Source organism: Mustela nivalis, assembly GCF_964662115.1.
Source record: "Mustela nivalis genome assembly, chromosome: 5".
In the NCBI taxonomy this organism is placed as follows: domain Eukaryota; kingdom Metazoa; phylum Chordata; class Mammalia; order Carnivora; family Mustelidae; genus Mustela; species Mustela nivalis.
The window spans coordinates 81,906,818-81,924,999 of NC_139024.1; the positions used below are offsets into that span (position 1 = coordinate 81,906,818).

At 35.5% G+C, this 18,182-nt stretch overlaps 1 protein-coding gene across 2 annotated transcripts in view; it reads right to left on the reverse strand.

The window, feature by feature from the left end:
- Positions 1-18,182, reverse strand: part of RFX6 (regulatory factor X6) — a 61,371-nt gene that overhangs the window by 31,511 nt on the left and 11,678 nt on the right. For both annotated transcript variants that reach the window (XM_082730409.1, XM_082730408.1), the window contains exons 5-6: positions 11,526-11,603; positions 10,268-10,295 (exon numbers count right to left, since the gene is read on the reverse strand). In XM_082730409.1, the coding sequence (XP_082586535.1) occupies positions 10,268-10,295; positions 11,526-11,603 (106 nt within the window). The remainder of the gene's footprint in view (positions 1-10,267; positions 10,296-11,525; positions 11,604-18,182) is intronic.

An 18,182-nucleotide genomic window follows, 5' to 3' on the forward strand; every position in this document is an offset into this window, starting at 1 on the left:
ATATATGAGCTACTTAGAGTAATTACAATCATAGAGACAGAATGTAGAATGGCAGATTTCAGGGGCTGGGGGGAGGGGAAGGAGGGGTTATTGTTTAATGAGTTTAGAGTTTCAGTTTTGCAAGACTAAAAGAATTCTGGAGATAGAGGTGGTGATGAATGCACAACAATATGAATGTATTAATACCACTGAACTGTGTACTTAAAAATGATTAAGAAAGTCAATTTTTCGGCGCCTGGGTGGCTCAGTGGGTTAAGCCGCTGCCTTTAGCTCAGGTCATGATCTCAGGGTCCTGGGATCGAGTCCCGCATCGGGCTCTCTGCTCAGCAGGGAGCCTGCTTCCCTTTCTCTCTCTCTGCCTGCCTCTCCGACTACTTGTGATTTCTCTCTGTCAAATAAATAAATAAAATCCTTTAAAAAAAAAAAAAAAAAAGAAAGTCAATTTTTCTATGTGTAGTTTACCACCACCACCACCACCACCACAACAACAACAAAAATTGCAGATGAAATAAGAAGTTAAGTGCTAAGAGCAATTTTCTACTTTTCGAAGAATATATAGGAAAATATTTTAGGATCTACAAATTTTTAAGAACAAGATACAAAAAAAAACATAAACCATAAAATTAAAAAATATCTTCTTGAAAGACACTATAGGATGTTGAGCCATGCCACCAACAGGGTGAAGTTATTTACAACACATAACCTACAGGATATTACTAACTAGAATATAAAAAAACTCCTAAGAATCAAATTTTTAAAATAGAAAAATTATGTGATCTGAGCAAATATTTCATAGAAGAAAACTGGCCAATAAAAATCCCCAAAAATGTAAGCTTATATTTTTTATATAGTTACTAAAAATAATTTTCAAATGAAAATCACAGGTACCATTTTACACCCATCAGACTAGAAAGAACTAAAATATCATTCAAGGCCAAGTATCAGTGAGAATGTGAAACAAAAGGAATGCTCACACACAGTTGGACAGACATAAATTAATATAACCATTTGGAAAACAACTTAATTGTAAACAGTAAATAACATTAAGCATATCCTAGAACCTAGAATTCCATTTCTGTACCTGTTCATAGAATGTTCATAACAATATTGTTTTTCAGCCAAAAAAAAAAAAAATCCACCAACAATGGAATAAATAAATGCATTGTGATATTTTCCTATAGTGGAATATTATACAGCAGTACAAATAAAGGTATTAAAACTATATGTAGGGACGTCTGGGTGGCTCAGTGGGTTAAAGCCTCTGCCTTCAGCTCAGGTCATGATGCCAGGGTCCTGGGATCGAGCCCCGCATTGGGCTCTCTGGCTCAGCAGGGAGCCTGCTTCCCCCCCTCTGTCTCTGCCTGCCTCTCTGCCTACTTGTGATCTCTGTCAAATAAATAAAATCTTTAAAAAAAAACCGATATGTACATCAACATCAATGAATCACAAAATTTAATGCTGAATGAAACCAGAAAGTCACCGAAAAATGATTCTATTCTATGTGAGACAAATAAATACACGCAGTAATAAAATGAGCAATGATAAATAACACATAGAACTATCCACCATTTTAAAGTGTACAGTTCAGTGTATTAAGTACATTCATATTGTTGTATAACCATAACCACATTGTTTAGATATATATTCATAACTGATCAAATTTGAGGAAAAATAAAGGAGTGATTAGCACCAAATTGTGGAGAACAGTAACTTTTTGTAGGTAGGGAAGGGAAAGTGATTAAGAGTAGGAGCACACAGAGGACTTCTTTCTGTTAGTCTGTGGGGTGGGTCTTGAGTTTTTATCTTATGGTTATTTTTAAAATGTGTGTGTGTGTTTGTGTGTGTGTGTGTGTTTGTGTGTGTGATGAACAAAAAAATTCTCAATAAAAAAATGTTTGCATACTAAGGAAACACATATTAAAGAATGAAGTATATTATATGTCTTCTATATAAATATCTATTTAAAACTCTCATCTAAATAAGTAGTAGTTTTGTGTCCTAGCAGCTAGCAACATGTGGAACATCAACAGGAGGCAAAAGTGCCCAAGAAAATTTAAAAAAATTAAATATGTTGGGTTAGCAATGGTGTGCAAAGTTGGCATAAATCAAATAATAATATGCTGTCTAAAACAAAAAGAAAGGAACAATTGACAAGCAGGGAAAAAAGTAAAACATGATCATTTTAATCACACGAATATGTTTGCTATTTTAATTGCACTACAATTGGTGCCAGGTCATAGGCCGGGGTGTGTGTTGGGTGGGGGAGAGTTCCCCTCATCTGATGACTTCAGTACTCTTGGGTAAACTATTAAAAATCTTATGTCCCAAAGAAAACAAGAAGAAACCTACAGAAAAGAAACAATATGATTAGAAGGCAAGAGGGTCTGATTTATGAGGAAAGATTAAAGGCTTTAAGCAGCACAGTTTGGCTAAGTGATGACTAAAAGAGAGCATGATAACACTCCGCAAATATTTGCAAAGCATATACCAAGGAGGGAGGATTTGTTATTTATCTCGGTGCAAAGTTGTTAAACTGGCCATGAATGGTCGATGTTAAGGAGAAGGAAATTCAGGCTATCAGGGAAACTTCCTGGTTGAAAGGTACGAAGTCAAGAGGCTGACTCCCTAAGAAATAATGGCAACTTCACTACTGGACCTTAGTTAAAACAAAATTTGGCTCATGCTAGAGATTCACAGGAAAAGAAAGGCTTTCTTTGATCAGGACAAAGTATTGAGACTAGGTTTTCTTAGTGTTATTCCCGAGGATTAAACGATTCTGAAACATTCTCTAAGACATTTCAGAAATTTGAACCACTACATTTATGAGTAAAAATTTAAAATAATCGAAATTCATATCACTATCTGATAATTACTCTTACCATCCTCTTCTTGTCTTTTTGTTTTACTTTTCTTGTTTTTCCATTTGTTTACTTTTATATCATGAACTATTTAAAACTTTAAAAAAGTACAGATAAAATGTAACAAATAGCCATGTATTAACCAACCTGATTGAGACATTACACATATGAAATACAAAAGCGTCCTCTGTAGCCTTCCCTAATCTTATTCCCTTCCTTCCCCCACAAGAAATAATGTTCTTTATTTAGTTCACACTGCTCCCATTTAAACCTCTAAAACTTAATCCCATATGTAAATACTAAGTATTTAAAGTAATATATGCTATTGCTTTAAAACTGGTACCATACAGTATGTATCCTATACTCAATGAGTTTTCTCGCTCAACTGTACGTTTCTGAGATGAATCTAATTTGATTCTTATAGATTTAATGCATTCACTTCCAAAGCACTGTAATATCACCTTATATAGATATATTAAAATTTATTCTCTCACTGTATTATAATGGACATTGATTTTCCAGCATTCTGGCATCACCAACCACACTCCAATGTGCCTGCGTGTACACAGTGTGAAGCTTTCTCCAGGAATGCAGTCATAAGTTGTGTGCACCTTTGTCTTTACTAGTGACTGTCCCTCGTATGGTTCCTTGGAGTTCTTTTGCTCCATACTTGTAACAATGCTTATGTTCAGACTTTTTAACTGCTGTTATTCCAATAATAGTGGAATGATTATTCATCATAGTTTTAATTTGCATTTTCCTGATTAAAATTTCCCTGATTGAGCTGAGCCCTTTTCATATGTTTATGGAGAAGAATGATATTCAATATATTTGTTGGCCATATGTTATGAAACCTGGTCAGTTAGAAGGGGTGCCATGAACACCAATACTATTTCTAATTATTTTTTTCATCTTGTGTGAATTGCACGTTCATATGGAATGCTATATTTCTATTGGGTTGTCTCTTTATCATGGAGTTGAATATTTTAGATATTCTTTTTTTTTTTAAAGATTTTATTTATTTATTTGACAGAGAGAAATTACAAGTACACTGAGAGGCAGGCAGAGAGAGAGAGAGAAGGAAGCAGGCTCCCTGCTGAGCAGAGAGCCCGATGCGGGACTCGATCCCAGGACCCTGAGATCATGACCTGAGCCGAAGGCAGCGGCTTAACCCACTGAGCCACCCAGGCGCCCTATTTTAGATATTCTAAAGCAGCGTTATCTGACAGAACTTTCTGTGATGATGAAATTGATCTATGTCTGCACTGTCCAATACTGTATGTGGTTATTATGGACTTGAAATGTAGCTAATATGTCAGAGAAACTGAATATTTTATATAATTAATGTTACATGGGGCTAGTAGCTACTATATTGCACAGCAGAGTTATGAATATTAATCTTGTCACTCATCTATGACATATGGATATCCAATTTTATTTACATATATGAAGCCATATATGCATATATTTGCTTTTGTGTCCTTTTTTCTTCCTATTTAACATTTTCCATGTCATTAAAAGAGACTCTAAATAAATGAAATAATATTCAGTCCCATAAAAGTCCTACAAATGATGTAACCATTTCTTTATTAGTAGTAATTTAGGGGCACACAGTTTTTTACAGTAGACAATCACAATTTTTGCATGGCATTTTATAAGAATTTTCTCTTACTTCTTTATGTGAGATTCATGCAAAAGTGAAGCTGTGGGAGAAAGAGTATGAACAGTTTAAAGACCTGATACAGGCCTTGCAACAGTTTTCCAGGGTGTTTGTTCAGTGTTCACCAGAAGGACATGAAAGAGCTTATCTTACCATACCATCTCCACCATCATAGTAATTCCTTAATATTTGACAATTATATAATTTTAAAAAAATTTTTGCTTATTGGCAGTGCATCTTTTCATGCATTTATTGGCCTTTTCTTCTTTATGTGTATTTTCTATTCACGTCTTTTACTCTGTTGTGTTGTCCTCATATTTTTCTATAAATTGATAGGATTTCCTTATTAGTAGAAGTATTATCCCATTGTCATATTTGCTAAAAATATTATCTCCAGCCTTTCTTTTGACTACAAATTTTATATATGATGCTTTTGATACAGAGTAGTTTTTAACTTCTCCCTTCTATATTTTTCCTTTGAAATTTCTTAAATTGTTTTCATCTTAGAAAATGGAATCATTCAGAAATGAGGTAGATATAAATGTTCCCTTCTAAGTATTTTTTATATTCAATAATTTATATGAAATTCATACAAGGAAGGAGATATACATTTTTTCCAAAATAGTTCATTTTTCTAACTTTATATGATGAAGGATTTTATTTATTTATTTGATACAACATCTTCCTCCAAAAAGGACATAAGACAATTCACTGAAGAAAAATTTTTTTCTCCTTCATTGGGTGCAATGTCTCTTTGATTGTACAGTAAACTCTTATGTATAGTAGGGTCTTTTTTCAGGTATCTAATCTTGGTTGTAGATTTGTTCCACCTGCAGTTGAGTCTGTATCACAGTGTCATAATATTTTGATATCTCGCAGACAGGTCCCTTTTGACTATTCTTGTTTACCTTTCTCTTAACTATTACTTTCTGCATATTGTTCTAGGTCAAGTGTACAGTCATTTTAATCGCTTCCAAAAATTAGCTACCCACTCAAAATTGTATTGGGGTATTATATGTCTAAATTAGTTTAGGAAGAATTGGTACATTTATAATATCTAGCATAACTATCCAGGAATGGGATATGTGTTTTCACTTAAAATTTCCATTTAAAGTAAAAAGTTTCTGCACAGTGAAGGAAACAATCAACCAAACTAAAAATTAATCTACTGAATAGGGGAAGATATTTGCAAATAACATATCTGATAAAGGATTAATATTCAAAATATATAAAGAACTGATACAACTCAATATCCAGAAACAAATAATCCAATTTAAAAATGGGCAGACATCATGAAAAATCATTTCTCCAAAGAAGACATACAGATGGCCAACAGACACATGCAAAGATGCTTGACATCAGGGAAATGCAAAGCAAAACTACAATGAGATAACGCCTCACACCTGTCAGAATGGCTAAAATCAACAAAACAAGAAACAACAAGTATTGGTGAGGATCTGGAGAGAAAAAAAAAAAGCCCTTTGACATGTTGGTAGCAATGCAAACTGGTGCTCCCACTAGAAAACTGTATGAAGGTTCCTAAAAAAATTGAAAATGGAATTATCTTGTTATCCAGGAATTGCAGAAATTACCCCCAAAATACAAAAACACGTGCACCTTTATTTATAAAAGCCAAACTATAAAAACAGCCCGTGTCCATCAACAGATGAATGGATAAAAAAGATGTGATGTGTGTGCATATATGTATGTATGTATATATATGCACACACACACATCACACACACACATATATACACATACACATATATATGTATATACATTATATATAAAAATAGATTATTCAGCTATTAAAAAGAATCAAGTCTTGCCATTTACAACAGCATGAATAGAGCTAAAGACCATAATGCTGAGCGAAATAGGTCAGTCAGAGAAAGAAAAATACCATATGATTTCTCTCTTCTGTGGAATTTAAGAAATAAAACAAATGAGCAAAGGATCAAAAAGGAGAGAGAGAGACAAACCAAGAAACAGAATCTTAACTATAGAGAACAAACTGATGGTTACCAGCTAGGAGGATGAGGGAGCTGGGGGATAGGGATTAAAGAGTATACTTACATTATTTTTAAAAAATAGATTTAAAAAATAAATAAAAATTTCTTTTATGCCTGTATTTTTTCAAGTAGGTAATATGCTTCTCTTATTATGGTTGCTCCTAAATATTTTGCATTTCTTCTGGTTCCTGCAATTTAATTTTATAATGCCCTGCATTTCTTGTTTTTCATAGAGATTGTTTCCACCTCTCTTAGTAGGGTATCTGTGAGAAAATTAAGTCCTATAGAAAAAGATTTGAATGACCACTTTCAGAATTTTCCAAAGAATGGTATTTGGCCAGTACCATTCTATATGCCTAACTTGTTCCTTACATACCTACAGTCCTTACGTACAGTGAGTCCCGAGGGCTACAACTCTGTGGCATCCTGATTGAGAAGAACTGGGACTTTCTTTAAGCTCTTCAAACTCTTCTTACCCCATGACTTTTACTCACTACAGATGACCTAACTGACTAATAATACCTCAGAGAGAAATATAAAACCACCAAACTACCTCAATTTCCTGCCACAAAATCTACTAATCTACTTGCAACTGAACTTAAATTTTTCCTCTTTCTGTTCTAATGAGAAAAGTGTTCCTTCCCTCTAGAGCCGCTTCCTCCACTCTGAAGCTCTTCCCTGGGCTCTCAGCTTTCCCCTCTCTTTTATATCTCCAGTCTCTCCTCTTTATTGGATCTGTCTTATCAACATTAGAATGATAGTCTAATCATCTTTCAAAACTAAATTTCAAGTCCTCCTCCAACTATCAACCTCGACTTGGCTAAATCTTCTACATTCACTGACACTTCCCACTTATTTCACAAACCAATCAAACCCCAGCTCTCCACTGAAAAGTTTTTTCCCAAAGTCATTGATTCTCTCTGGTTAACTAATACCATAGACCTTTTTCAGCCATTGTCTTCATGAGCTTTTAGTGCCATTTTGTAGCAGTAACCATTCCCTTCTGTTGAAAGCATTCTTTTGCCTCTGTGCCACTAAATTCTCCTCTTTCTTTTCTTACTTCTTTGGGTTCTCCTCAGTTATCTTACCAACCCTTATCTTTTTTTCCCTGCTTTTCACAATTCTTTTCTCATGGCCTCTTCCGTTATCATTTGGGTTTTTCCCTAGACACTTTTATCCATTACCATGTCTTCAAACCCCATCAAAGTAAATGTCTAGCTAAGTACTCTGTTCTAGTCACATACTCAGCTGCTCACTGCAAGTCTATACAGGATATTTCATAAGCACTTCAAATACGGTAAGTCTCAAACTGAACCCATTATCTTTCTATTCTTTCTGCCTGCTTCTTTTCCAGTTTCCTAGCTAAATCACCCACTTTTCTTCATCCCTAGAGCTATTATCCTAGTCCAGATATTCTCATCCAGATTTATGCATATATCTATGACAGGATGCTCCTCTTGTCTGCCTTCCCATATAGCACTCATTGACATTTGGTAAGATCTGAGGCCATTTTTGGTTGTCACAAGGGGGAGGGTGTGGAATTTGGTTAATAGAAACCAGAGACACTGTGATGGGGCTAAACATCCTTCAGTGCACAGGACATCCCCCACAGCACAGAATTATGTCACCCAAATGTCAGTAATACTAAGTCTGAGAAACATTAACCTATGCTGTTACCTCTATTCCATCCACCGGTCCTCTCCTCCCCAAATCCACTCCTCCAAACCCTCACTTATTCTCAGTTCTTTCCTTAAATGTCACTTCTTACGGGGAATGTCCTTAACCACTTCAACTAGGTTAACACCTATGATACCCTTTGTAATTACGTATAATTACTTTTTTAAAAGATTTTATTTATTTATTTGACAGACAGAGATCACAAGTAGGCAGGGAGGCAGGCAGAGAGAGGGGAGGAAGCAGGCTCCCTGCTGAGCAGAGAGCTCGATGTGGGTCCTTGATCCAAGGACCCTGAGATCATGACCTGAGCTGAAGGCAGAGGCTTAACCCACTGAGCCACCCACGCGCCCCACATATAATTACTTTAAAGACGTGTTTTCCTGCTACACTGGAAAAGAGCAAATCTGTCCATTCACTATTTGTCCCCTAGTACCTGTAACTCCATATACCTAGACATTAATATCTTGCCCATAAGTTTTAAAAAATAGAACTTTATTCAGAATATTTTAAATAGCAAATACAACTGTTGTAAATTAGCAATGCTAACACCTATTTTCCCTACCTCACAGTTATCAGTGTTCAAATGAGCTGAAGTACAAGTAGGTTTATACTGAAAGTCTCACGTCCTGAGCAAACTATGATGGCTGATCACCTCAGGTACAAAATAATTTTTTAAATTTTGACTTTGTTAAACAAATGTTCTATTATCATTTTTTAAAGTATTTGGAGCAGTTCTGAGTCTTTAGGATGCCCTCGTGTTCATTTCTATAATCATCACAATAACAATACTCTATTATTGTTTCAGGTGTCTTTGGAAATACAGGCTGTGTAGCCTAACAAAAGTATTATATTTTAAATTTATTAACGAAATCTGCATCTGAATTTGTAGTGGACTCCTCTGAGGAGGAAACAGTACACCCAAGAAGCACTTTTTCCTTTATTCTGTAAAGTGAGCCTTGCCATACACATGTTGTAACAGCTGATGGCTCACTGGCACCAGCAGCCTCATCAAAGTGGTAGAAAGAACACCTGAGAGAAATTACTTAAATTCCCTATTGACATAAACTTCAGTCAACTGAAGTGTATTTCTAAGTCAATATTTTTGCACTTTCACAATTGTTTATCTAATAAAGAGCTATTATTTCATTGATAAAAAGAGCAATCTAGAGGATTTTATTATGTAATTAGCCATTAACTGTATTAAAAGCATTGGTGGGAAGAAATTGGTCATTTCAAAGGGTTGGGGGTTTTATATTATTTCTTAAGGTAATATGCTTGCATCATTTCACCAAACTAATGGGTTTACAATTTACCTCAGGTTCAGATTTACCACACAACACATTGTCATGTGCCCTTAGTTCTATGGCACCTCTTTTTAATGATTAGATAACTTAAGGATAATGAAGGCCTTATCGTGTGCCTAATTAGCCATGCAGTCCCTAATGGTAGTCTAACTCATTTAGATAAAAGCAGTTTGCTGATCTGTTCCTTGGCTGGGGGTAGGGAGAGGGAGGGGAGTCTAGGGAGAAAGTGCCTGAGTGTGTGCATGCTAGAGACACGTACCCTTTCTCCCTGGCTCCCACCCCATCTCCACAGTGTAGAAGAGATCAGCAAACTGCCTACACACACGAGGTTCAAACAAACCACAGCATAAAATTTGGGCTTCTTGATAACTATTAAAGGTTTTGTCTAAATGGGTATATTCCAAATACCAATTTCTTCCATATCCCCAGCTTTAGGCTTTCTGTTTATATTTAAATGGAAATTTCTTAGATCAGGAATGGTCTTTTTTTGCAATCTCTTAAGTTTCTGATATTAGGCAAGAATAACTGAAAAATTTCCCTTCCTAGGCTAACTGGAAATTGTTCAGTATGTCCATGTAAAGAAACATCAATTGCCCCAAATCAAACTTAGCTCTGTCTGAAGTTCTCAATCATTCAACAGGCTCCTCAGAAATTAACATTTTTTAGTATATTTGCCAGCAAGGATGGTTAGCACTTATTGTTCAGTTTGCAGTACATGTTATGGCAGACACAAATAGAAATTAAAATAATTCTTACCTCATTCTTCAGCTTGCTTCCAGAAAACCTTAAAAATCAGTACATTTTCATTAGTTAAAATAGAAATATAAAATTACAGCAATCAAAGAAATGCAGAAGGCCCACTAAAGTGGTGACTTCAATCATGATTAGTGAAATAAACCTGGAGAAATCAGTTTGATTTTCAAAGAGACCCACACATTCTTCTCAAGTTACTTAAAAAATAAACTATTAAGGGAAAGTAAAATGAAGAATATTTAAGGAAATCAGATAGGATCTGAGGCAAGCAAAGCATACTTGACATGAAATATTTATTTTTGTCCAGGCTATACCTTCATTTTCCAGTAAATACAGCCAGTAAGCCACCATTATGTTCTTTACCACATCTGAGTTCATCTTGGTATGACTTAGGTGACCCAAATGATTTTTTTATACAAGTTACTTTGCTTTTCAAATTAATTTATTCCTTTGCAAGCTAAGAGCAGATTACCATAAGTTAACATCAGATGCAGATTTAATTATTCAGAGATCCAGTATTTTAAAAATAATAATTGTATAGTATCACTGGTTTTGTTGGATGTCACCCCACTTATTCATGACCTCCTTTTGATAGCTAAGGATATATTAGAGAAGTGTGTTCTTTTATATTCATTTGTGTTTTTTCTTTCATACAGATTCAGCAGGTCATTAGCTTTAACTCACTTAAGGTAAGCTGGTATTCAAAGAATGTATTATTAGAGATGACTTATAATAAACTTTTCATCTCTGTAAGGTGTTGATCGAGCACATAGATTTTTATTTTATTTTATTTTGAGTAGGCTCCACACCCAGTGTGGGGCTTGAACTCAGGATCCTGAGATTGAGTCAAACGCTCTATCGACTGAACCAGCCAGGCAACCCAACCTCACAGATTTTTAAAACAGTTTATCCCTTGGGGGAAAAAATACATTTTTCTGCCTATATTTTATCGAAACCAGCCTGAAAACAGACCTAGTCTTATGAGTAAATACTAATTTAAAAGCAATTCTGCTTCCTTGATTTCTCCTTTTAATCTCTCTGGGAGATCTTGTTCACTATCAATTTCTCATTAATGATAGTAATTATATAAATTCCCTGGTAATCTAGACCACATCGTTGTAAATGTCCATACAAAGTTGAAATTAAGGTCTGATGCTTTAAAGAAAACATTCCAATAAACAAAATGAGAGTCTTATTCAATTGCTATTATGCATCGGTAAAGAAATGCAGAGAACTTGTCTTGAAAAAAGTAGAACTCTACCTTGTCAGGCCCTTTCCAGAATAAACGGAGTGGTAATATGCACTGCTCTCTTTGATGCCAATCCCATAATAATGATACCTAGAGCAAGGACAGAAATCGGCTCTGTGTTAATGAAAGCATTTTTTGAAGGGGAAAAGGAAACTAAAGTATAGTTGAAGGAAAGCACAAGAACTGCAACCCCTTTATCACTTCCTTTCCTGATATTTTTTCAAATAGCACCTTAATGTGCTAAATCCCCTTGATGGTCATTAGCCCTACTTATGGTCATTAGCCCTACCCCCTAAAATAAATTGGGTTTCAAAAACCAAAACATTTGTCAATGTAGACATTTAAATGTAGTCACCTAAATTTGTAAATGTCAGCACAGGCTCCAAGTATACCAAGTATCTATCTGCAAACTGCTGTTCAATTTGAACATAGTCAATTGAACAAGAAAATGATAGGTTTCCTTTACAGTGTATTTAATGGATGGAGAAAATAGTATGACATTGCATGGAGGAAGACACCAATGTCATGTACAGGGATATGTATGGAACATGTGATCCTCCAAGTTATTTTCCTCATGAGAAATGAGAAGTCCAATTCCTTGTCATTTTCACTTCAAAATTTTGAGCAACAATGAGGGGAAAACTATGTCATGAGTCAATGGAAACATGCAACATGCAAAGTAACAGTGTTACAAATAATTTGTTATAGATGTATCTATGGATCCTGAGCTACAGACAAGAATAGCATTTCATCAGTTCTCAAGTTGCAACTCATTCTTCTCAACTGCAGAATTCTGACTGATGATATACCCAAGTACAAACACTGCAACTATTATACAAAAGCTCATCAAATAGTGGGGATTGAGGAAGTGTGGCCAACACCAGCTAACTTCCACATCCCCTCTTCTTCCCCTCCCATAACCCATGCAGCAGCAGCACTTGCTTCCTTATCTATTGTTTCTATTTGCATTCATCTAAAACCAGGTAAGGAATGAAATAAACAGGAGTAAAGGGCTTTCAATAGGACTTCAATGTGACCATATTTAAAATTTTATTACTTAGCATCATCACCTGCGTTTGAAGTGGACAACTAAGTGAAGGATCTGTTTCAGGGCCCCTTTTCTGATCTAACAATAAAATAAATAAATAAATAAATAAATAAATAAATAAATAAATAAATGACTTGGCAGAGCAAATTCACCCCTAAACATTTTCAAGGTCTAGGACAAGAGTACAAATGAAAGCCCAATACCATATATTTAAGTATTTAAATATAAGTCAAGCTAACAAACCACTCAATAAAATACCCCTGTTCTTCTATCTTGACAATATACCTCCATGATGATCGGGTAGGTGGGTTTGAATTTAGAACTCTTCATGTGTGAACATGGTGGTGGGAGAAGAGCCATCCTCAGCCCTTCTCTTCCCAGGCCCTGCTCTTCTGTTCACTATGAGGAACCTCTTGTGAACACACAGCCTCCATGTCCAAGATCAATCCAATCCTTCAACCACCACCACCAAAGAGCTATTACCTGTGGTCACCTTTCAGATCTATTTAAACTGGTGGAGCACGGCACCCTTTTCAGAATGGGCCGGGGAAGAGTCCCACATAGGAGGGAGAAGGCAGGCGTAGGGCTGTTTGGACAGAGAATTCTGGGGCCCCAGGGACCTGCAATGTGGGCTAGAAAGAGAATGTGGTCTTGCAGTGGACATATTTACTCAAGCTATGGACCCCTAGTCTCCTGAGAAAAAGAGCAGTGGGAGAAGGGCCAGCAGAGAGCCTTTCAGACTGTGAGGCCCAGAGATGGCTTCTCTCCCAATAAGTTCTAAGGGCAAAGAAGTCACTTTTAATGACCCTTCACTACTTGAGATGGAGAAGAAAGAATTTTTAAATATGAAAATAAAAATTACATTTATTATAATAAACATATTTGAGAAATGGTAGGAGGGATGATCAAGGTAAATGGAGATATTATCTGAATTCTGTGAACTGGGAACAAGTTTTCAATACAAGGACAATAAAGAGTCTGTTAACCTGAGCAGAGGAGGTTTATAATTGTTCCTGTTTTACAGTATCTAAAATAAGAAAATCTTAGAGTAGACGAGGAAAAGAAGAACCCCTAAGGTATACTGGAACAGAGTATATTGGAGATGAAGGAAGGATGAGAGTGATGGAAACGCCAAAATACGGACCTGACTTAATTCTCCAGTGAGAAATTAAAAGAAGGAAGCTTATTTAAGTCGCAAAGACCTTACCCCAAAACAGCTATAGATAAGGAGAAATACCTAAAAACCACAAAAAATGAGCAGATAGATTTAGATGTGATTGGGCCAAGTATATTAGAATTAGTTAATGAACCTAAGAGTCTGAAATAAGTATTAATATTTTCTTGATTAAATTTTGGAACAAAGATAGCAGAGGGAATGTCTTTGTGTTAAAAGAGATAAAGCAAGGGATGTTTGAGAAAAGCGGATCAATTATAATGGAAATATATTGTAATTTCATGTTCTCTGGCACAGTTCTCTATTTATTCTATAGATGCTAGAGTTTAAATAACTGTATTTTAGCCACTTGCTAAAGTAATATATGGTAAGCATTGTTTTAAAAGTTGATCATTTTCTTTTATTAGAACTTTGATCTTCTTGTTTCTCATCTATGATCCTTTTTTCAACATGCACATACTATCATACTATGGTAAGATGGTTCTTCACGCAGATTGGAGAAGAAATTACATTGCCCGGAGGTAGACAAAAGCGTAGGACAAGTGGAAAGGATAAGCAGGAGTTGAACAAGTATTAGAAGACATACTGTGTCCTCATGACTATGCTAGATGTCAATACAATGACAAAACAGACATGGAAAATCAGGTCAGGAATGTGCTTCTCTACACCCTTGTTCATGGCATCCTGAGCCATACCATTTGCCAGTCATGGAACACTGACCACACTGACCAATACTGGACATATTTTACTTCCATTTTTTAAAAGCACCTTATGGTCACTTAAAAAAAAAAAAAGCTGCAACATCCTTTAGGATTCAATAATACTGACTAATACGAATTTGTAATTTTTTTGTACTTATGACTTTTAAGAAAAGGGTATTCTAATGACACAATTCATTGGTTCCTTATTTTTCTAATAGGACTGTATTATTATGCCCCCTCTTTTCCAGTCATTAGGGAAAAACATCTTTAAAAATGGAAGTATGGGGGTGCCTGGGTGGCTCAGTGGGTTAAGCCTCTGCCTTTGGCTCAGGTCATGATCCCAGCGTCCTGGGACTGAGCCCCATATCGGGCTTCCTGCTCAGTGGGAAGCCTGCTTCTCCCTCTCCCACGCCCCCTGCTTGTATTTCCTCTCTCGCTGTCTCTTTCTGTCAAATAAATAAATAAATAAAATCTTTAAAACAAACAAACAAACGGAAGTATGTAATGCTTCCAACTACATTCAGAGTCAAGATTTTATACTTTGCCATACCCCTGCTCCAACCCCAGCAAAAGAAAATCCTTTTAAAATACTTTAAAGATTTCATTTATTTGTTTTTGCTAGAGAAAGAGAGACAGAGCAGTAGTAGAGGGGGGGGGGCAGAGTGAGAAGCAGACTCTCCAGTGAGCAGGGAGCCCAACCTGGGACTTGATCCCAGGACCCTGGGATCATGACCTGAGCTGAAGGCAGACGTTTAACTGACTGACTGACTGAGCCACCCAGGAGCCCTAAAATGCTGTATTTTATTCACGGGCCAAAAGTAAATGACACTATCAACCCAGACACAACTGAGCACTCTGTTTCAACTGGCTATGTTGCCTTCATACTTGGGAAGCAAAAGATAAACACACACACACACACACACACACACACACACACACGTACATATAAGCAAAAGATATATAGATATATAGATATATATAATTTTGTATTTCAATTTTGTTTGTAATTAGAAATCTTTAAGTGAAGATGTTTTGAATATGTTTGCACTCAGCGTAAACACTCCTAGCTTAGCATGAATCTTATTAAGCAAGCATTGATATCTAACAGGAATCACCAAGACTTATACCACTGATCTGAATTTTTCATATTTGATAATCCATATATAAACAAAGACCCTTTCTATAATGTAAGCTCCCTATAATAGAAATCAATAAACATTTGCTGAATAAATAAATGACACAAAAAAAGTTAGAAGTAACTGCATTATAGAAAACTTTACAAACAGGAATTTTTCAATGAAGGCCATGCACCTTGTATCAGATACTTAAATATATTAGCACAATTTTAAATTTGGAAGAGATTAAAGAATTTCTTGTCTAACATGGTGTTAGAAATATACTAACTCCTTTAACCTTTTTATAGGTTAAATATAAGAAATATACTAACTCCTTTAACCCTACCATGAGCACTGTTTAAACTAATCTATTATTGTCACAATTACTTGCTCTCCACAAATCATGTGTTTTCTCACCTTGGCACCCTTACTTGATTGAATTCTTCATTGGGAATGCCCTTCTTCCTTTCTGTCATGGTTTCTTAACTTACACCCCAAGGCATAGCTTTAATGCATGAAGCTTGCCTGGTTTCTCAGACAAATCTAATCTCTCTGTCCTTTAAGCTCCTCTCCTCTCTTGGTCATTTATCCTATGTAGCTTTATACCTCATACCACTGGTGTGTCTCTACATGGCTTAGCTGTCCCACTAAACTATAAGGTTTAGAGGAAAGGAACTGGATCTTTTCCTTCATTGATACTCTCCTTAGAAATTACTGTATAGAAAAATCCTCGCTTATTGAAAGATGAATCAATGTCTCCTGCTAGAAATTTAGACACTTATAAAACACAGATTCCCTTATAGCCAACAGTTTCAATAATGGCCTCGTCATATCAAGCATTCCTACGTCACCAGTAAAATACTGGGGTCAAACAAGGGTGGTATAGCTAAACAATATGTACAAAGGACATGAAATCAGTGTATTTAAGCAGAAAGACTATGGCCAGGAATATAAATCTTAATATTTCGCAATGACCACTGTAATGCTTTAGCACTTTCATATCTAGTTTCTTCTGGAACCTATAAAATAAATAATCTTTCTCCCTTAACCTTCCTTTTAGTCTACTAGATACATGTTATCACTTGAGTGATGATTTAATGTCTTTGAGAACAGAGAAGAGATAATAAATGAGCAGCTCTGTCTTCCTAACAGCTAAAGGTAAACCTCATAAAACCAGGGGGAGTAATTTCATGCAAAGCATACATGGATTTTTCATCTCAAGCCGAACATTTTACAACATGATTTTACTGTTAATATATTCCCCTAAAATAAATCTTGCTAGGAAATATTTGCCAGAAATATTCCAGTACAACAAAGACATATGGTTGGTGCATGTCAAATAAAAGGTAAGGGTTGCACAAGTGTGTGCTAGCTGGTTATTTTAATTTATATACTGCTACCCAATGCTGATTCTGTGGGTTACTCTGAATAAAAATTTCCAAACATTTCAGTTTTTTCTCTATATATGATTCGTATCCAATTTTATTTAAAAGGATATGTGATAAATGTTTAAAAATCCTGGGTATGACTAGCTTATTTCTCTCAGAAAATTTGCATAATACAAGGATCTTTGTGGGGCGCCTGGATGGCTCAGTCAGTTAAGGGGCAGCCTTTGGCTCAAGTCATGATCCTGGGATCCTGAGCCCCTTGCTTAGGGGGAGCCTGCTTCTCCCCTGCAGGCCATTCCCTCTGCTTGTGTTTGCTCTCTGTCTTTCTATCTCATTCAATCTCTCTATGTAAAATAAATAAAATCTTTTTTAAAAATGCAAAGATCTTTGTGATTATCTAATAAATTGTGTTCATTCATTTGTGTCAATTGCCCTTAGCCTTATTTCAAATGACAGATACCATTTACATTTGAGCAATAAAGATTTATTAATTTGTTTTGAATGTCTGCATTTTGAGGTGAACATGTTATAAAATATAAAAAATTTTTAATAGGACAAATGAAATTATTGCCGCTCTTACTACTAAAGTATTTACATTGTGTCTAACACTTTTCTTCATTTGCTGATAAATTTCTACTTGCCCCTATAGTTTTTCTTTTCTAGTTCAGTCATTATATAGAATTCCTGAAACATATGTTTCCACTGAGCTAGTAGCCCCGATGTTAGTTTACACTACACAAATGATCACTGATAAGGAAATGATGGGATTAAGCTGTTCAGGGACTTGCAATAACTTACTATGATAAGAGCAGCTGCCGTATCAGTTTTATTAACCCACTAAATCACTACTAATAAATAAGATAATAGCTTTTGTCCATCATGTCTGAAAACCAAGATTCAACTGATCAAAGTCTACAAGAAATTAAAATGTAACTTCAAATCAAACAGTCTACTGTGTACATGAAATCTACATGGTGGTCTCCACTGTGTTCTCCCTTATTCTTCTGAGCTTTTCTGAGCAAGGGTGAGAAACAGGTCTTCTTTCTTCATCACTATGTCCCTGGGGCCTAGTCAGCACCGATACTGAACAAAATGCTCATTAAATAAATGAATATTAATAGTGAAAAATTTTTGATTCCACTGTTTGTATCTTAAAAACTTTAGCACCATGCTTTATACACTGATAAAAATATCAATGGATTGATTATTGATATAATCCATTCATGACATGATAGGCAAAAAT